At 36.1% G+C, this 5,000-nt stretch overlaps 1 protein-coding gene across 1 annotated transcript; it reads left to right on the top strand.

The window, feature by feature from the left end:
* Nucleotides 1-3,127: 3,127 nt before the first annotated feature.
* LOC137617588 (uncharacterized) lies at nucleotides 3,128-3,571 on the top strand. The gene has a single exon (XM_068347595.1). It carries the CDS (start codon nucleotides 3,128-3,130, stop codon nucleotides 3,569-3,571), a length of 444 nt encoding a protein of 147 aa, XP_068203696.1.
* The last annotated feature ends 1,429 nt before the right edge of the window (nucleotides 3,572-5,000 follow it).

Here is a 5,000-nt window from a genome sequence, read left to right as displayed (position 1 = left end):
AGAGCAGGAAATTAATGAAGAAGGGTGTGATATTAAGATCATATATCAGTCAGTTGGTACTGAAGCCTTGAGACAAGAAGTTACAAGGAGAAAACCGTGGATATCAAATGATACTTAGGGATAATTTATAAAAAAGACAAAGACCGAAATTGATTGTTCAAAGATTTTGGAAAAGTAAAGAAAATTACTAGGCAGAGCACGCTAAGTATTCCAGTATTGATAGTGGGGTCAAAAGAAAAGCCAGGAATGCCGGGAGAGAATATTTAGACAATAAACCAGAGGAGGCTGACAAAGCTATGAATTCGGGAAATGGCTATGATGTAAAAAATCTCATATAATTATCAATGAAATCTCGACTGGTGCAAAGAAGAAGCATATACCCATCAAAAAGGGAGATGGTTCTGATATAGCAACAAAAGAGGAAGAAATACAACGTTAGATGGAACACTTTCGTGAGGTTTCAAATAGAGAGATATGAAGTTAATAAGTCGATTGATACACCTGAAGCTGATGAAGACCTTGATTTCCCCATAAATAAATGAAGTGTCTTTGAAGTCGAAGCTATTTAGAAAAAATAAGTAAATAAATAAACAGATGGAAAGCCAATGGATACGATGGAATAACTGCCGAGGTGATACTAGCCGAAAATGAAGTAACTCCCAGACTACTCAGATGATTATTTTATAGAATGGGACATGAAGAGGCTCAACCTGATGAATGTTAGTTGTGAGTGTTTGGTAAATAGAAAAAAAAAGGATACCTGACTGATTGTAATAATTACAGTTGTTATGAAAATATATATTATGCTTATTCTAAATAGACTGGAGAGATGAACAAGCAGGATATAGAAAAGGTAGAAGTAGCACTGACCAAATTTTCATTTTGAAACATGTTGCTCAACAACGCGAGAATATAGAAATCCCCTTTTGATGGTATTTGTGGACTATGACAAACGCCTTTGATAGTGTGCAGAGGCCAATTTTATGGAGAGACCTGCGTTATCATGGAATTCCCTCTAAATATGTAAATTTATTCAAGACTGTTCATGAGCATAGCATGTGCATTGTATTGTTAATGGAGTCGTATCAAATGAATTTCCAATGAACAGTGGAGTACTCCAGGGGAATATTGTTACCTATGTTGTTTATCCTCCTCGTGGATTTTGTAATGATTAAAACAGTCGGAGATGGTGGAGAAAGATTGGACTGGATTGGTGACAGGAATTTAGCAGAGCAAGAGTATGTTGATGATGCTGTCTTTGTTAGCAAAATACCACAGGGTTTGCAATGTTTGCTTGCCAGAATGCATGAAATATCTAACGAGTTTTGGATGAATATGAATAGAAGAAAGACAGAGTTGATGAGAACTGAGCATGCCATGGGAGATGAAATATCATTGGAAGGAAAATGGATTAATGAGGTTGATTCATTTAAGTATTTAGGAACTATGATCTCAATACAGGGTCTTTAAAATGAGAGTTTAGTGTAAGATTGAAAAAAGCAAATCAGACAATGAAATTACATATAAAAATCAGACTATATATCAGTTTAGTGAGATTGGTGTTACTGTATGGACATGTATCATTCTATGACAATGAAACAATCTCCATTAGATTTAATAGATTTGAGAACAAAGCCTCCAGAAGGATATTCAGTTAAATGACAGGACACGATTAGAAACGAAACTATAAGAGGGATTACTCGACTACCACTTGTGGATGAGATCATGATGAAGGGTAATGTAGATGGTCTGGGCATGTTCTTCACACTCCCCAAGCGTTCACCAAACGTTCAGCTGGGCTCCGCAAAGCACTAGAAGAGTTGGAAGACGCAGACCTACATGGCTGAGGACTATGAAGCACGAAGTAGGAAATGTTGAATGGAGAAGCATATAATTAAAATCTTAAGATAGAGAGGATTGGGGAAATCTAACCAACCCTTCTCGTTAATAGGTGCAGGAGGAGAAGATGATGATGATGAATAAAAATATTTTCTGCTATTGAAATCAATATTTGATTATTCTCGTATTTTTTTTTATATTTTATGTTATCAAATGCACTCTTTTCGAATTATCAAAATGCCTATTATATTTCTTCAACAACAATTTATGACAAAATATTATAAAAGTGTTTTATTATCCATCTTTGACGACTGAAAATGGAAAAGTCAGTAGCCCATATATTGCGAAGTCATACCAAGTTGATACACCTACACTGTACACCATAATTTTAAAGCAAAATTGCATTGTTTTTTTAATATTAAAAAAGTTTTGTTTATATAATTTCTTTATATTCGATTAATTATTAGATATCTACATATCATCTACATCATAATTTACTCTTGTCCCAAAGTTTCATTATATTCAACATTTTGCCTATAATATTTTTCTTTTTTTATTATTCTTCATAATTATCCCAAAAAGAGATAATCACAAAGTGATAAAAGTTTTTTCATGAAAATAAATAACTTTGAGCAGGAAAACTTTATTTTCTTTTTTTTTTTATTTCTGCTTGCCAGCCAGGGTATCTGCTCAAGCAGGGCTTCGTTTGGTTTTCAACAAATTGCCGTTGGAAAAAGTGCAGATATTACCTGCAAAATAATGCAACAATTGCATTTTGCACTAACTAACGTTGAATACATAATAGTGCAAAATATCTTTAATTTTTGTCGGGGTTCTCCCTTCGTCCCTTAGAGCTTTTTGTCAATCCATAGATAAACATTTCGATGTAAACATGCATACCTACATAACAACAAATACTGGTAAGAAAATTTTATAGTTATTTAGGAATATTGTGAGGTATTCTTAGCTGTAAAATAAACCACATTCAGGGTGTATGCTGCGATGTTATATATTTCCAATAAAAAAAAAAAAAAAAAAAAAAAAAAACTTAATAGCGCACAGTGTATGTTGCATCTTTATTCATGTTTTTTGCATAAACTTTGTGCCATGAATGTAGTCTGAAATGACGTCTGTCAGAAGAATTCATCAACCAAATTTCATGTAGCATTGAAGAAGAAAACCTGGAAAGGTTTTCAACAGTAGTTCCAAATCCTATTTTGAACGATCCAGACCCAGTTCCCCAAAGCCCAGTTTACAACGACCCAGTTAGCGTAAAACATGACTGATTATGACCCAGTTTCCCAAAGCCCACTTGATGATGACCCAGTTACTCAAAACCCGGTTGACTTTGACCCCCTTACCCAAAGCCCAGCTGATGATGACTCAGCTACCCAAATCCCAGCTGATGATGACTCAGTTACCCAAAGCCCAGCTGATGATGAACCAGATACCCAAAGCCCCGTTAATAATGATCCAGTTACCTAAAGTCCAGCTGATGATGACTCGGCTACCCAAACCCCAGCTGATAATGACCCAGTTAACCAAAGGCAAGCTGATGATGAGTCGACTACCCAAAAGCCCAGCTGATGATGACTCAGTTACCCATAGCGCAATGATGAAGACCCAGTTGCCCAAAGCTCAGCTGATTATAATACGTCTACCCAAAGCCCAGCTGATGATTGCCCAGTTACCCAAAGCCCAGCTGATTATGACCCATGTACCCAAAGCCTAGCTGATGATGACTCCGCTACCCAAAGCCCTGCTGATGATAACCCAGTTAACCAAAGCCCAGTTGACAATGATCCAGTTACCCAATACCCTGCTGATTATAGCTCAATTACTCTACCCAGTTGACAATGATCCAGTTACCCAATACCCTGCTGATTATAGCTCAATTACTCTAAGCCCAGCAGATTAAGACACAGTTGCCCACAGCCCAGCGGATTATGACACAGTTGCCCAATGCCCAGCTGATGATGACCCAGTTACTCAAAGACCAGTTGACGATGACCCACTTACCGAAAACTCAGCTGATGATGACTCAACTATCCAAAACCCACCCGATGAAGGCTCAGTTACCCAAAGCTCAGCTGATGATGACCCTTTTACTTAGAACTAAGCTGATAATGATTAAGTCACCCAAACCCAAGCTGATGATAATACAGTTTCATTAAACCCTAAAAGTAAATCAAATCCAGTTGAACACACTCAAAGGCAACCAGTAAAATGTGCAAGGAAGAGATCAAAGTTTTTCTACAACAGCAAGAAACCCTATTGTTAGCTCCAAACACTAGATCAGAGCGAGCAGTTGGTGTTGGGGACAGTTTCAGTGCTGGTTTCTTATTTTGACCTAAATAAAGGAGATCTTCAAAACTCAGTAGATATTGTATTAGTAGTTGAAGAAAAAAATATGTAATTGCCAAAAAAAGAGTAGTTCTATGAGGCAATGTTGCAAACAACAGTTTGAATTTATTCATGACAAAGGACTTATGGCAGAAAATATTCTACCATATAAACTGAGCAGTAATGAACTAGCTCGAACAAGAAGAATGCCTGGTGGCCAGAGATACCAAAGACGTCATTGGAGGAGTAGCTGCTTAACTAAAAGGTGTTCCTGTTTAAAAGCTGGCTACGCTACACCAGTACTTGAAAATACCACAGATGCTCTGACAATGTTGAAAGAGACTTTTTGATAATTTGGTCTTTTAATATTTCTTTTTAATTTTGAAAAGGGACTTTCCTTTTTTAATTTCTCTATTTTATTTTTTTTTGCAATAAAGAAGAAGATAAACAAAATATATTAATTGTTTAATTTCCTCCAAATACCTTGTCTTAATAACTGAATAAAGTATAATTTTCCGTTTATTATGGATGTTCAATTCCTGTATAGGGCAAGAGTTTATATCGCCATTCCATAAAGTTGACCGTTCATTTTCTCAATTTCATGATATATATTACTTTAACGCAGTCAAAAGGTAATACCATAATCAGCATACATGTAATAGTTTGCCCAAGCACAACAGGTTGGTAAACTTTGAGCGATCAGACAAAAATTTCCCATCTTCACTAATCCTACTGACCAGTGAACTGATGGTATCTGGTCAAACCATGAATACGGACATGAGTGAGTCCAGCATTTGCTGATATTTTTGTATATAAAC

The sequence above is a fragment of the Palaemon carinicauda genome, chromosome 23 (genome assembly GCF_036898095.1).
Source record: "Palaemon carinicauda isolate YSFRI2023 chromosome 23, ASM3689809v2, whole genome shotgun sequence".
Taxonomy (NCBI): domain Eukaryota; kingdom Metazoa; phylum Arthropoda; class Malacostraca; order Decapoda; family Palaemonidae; genus Palaemon; species Palaemon carinicauda.
The sequence above is the reverse complement of the archived record's forward strand: the minus strand, read 5'-3'. Positions and strand labels throughout refer to the sequence as shown.

Bases quoted from the DNA above. Each gene is read 5' to 3' on its own strand.
- LOC137617588 (XM_068347595.1), top strand. From the start codon at position 3,128: ATGACCCAGTTTCCCAAAGCCCACTTGATGATGACCCAGTTACTCAAA.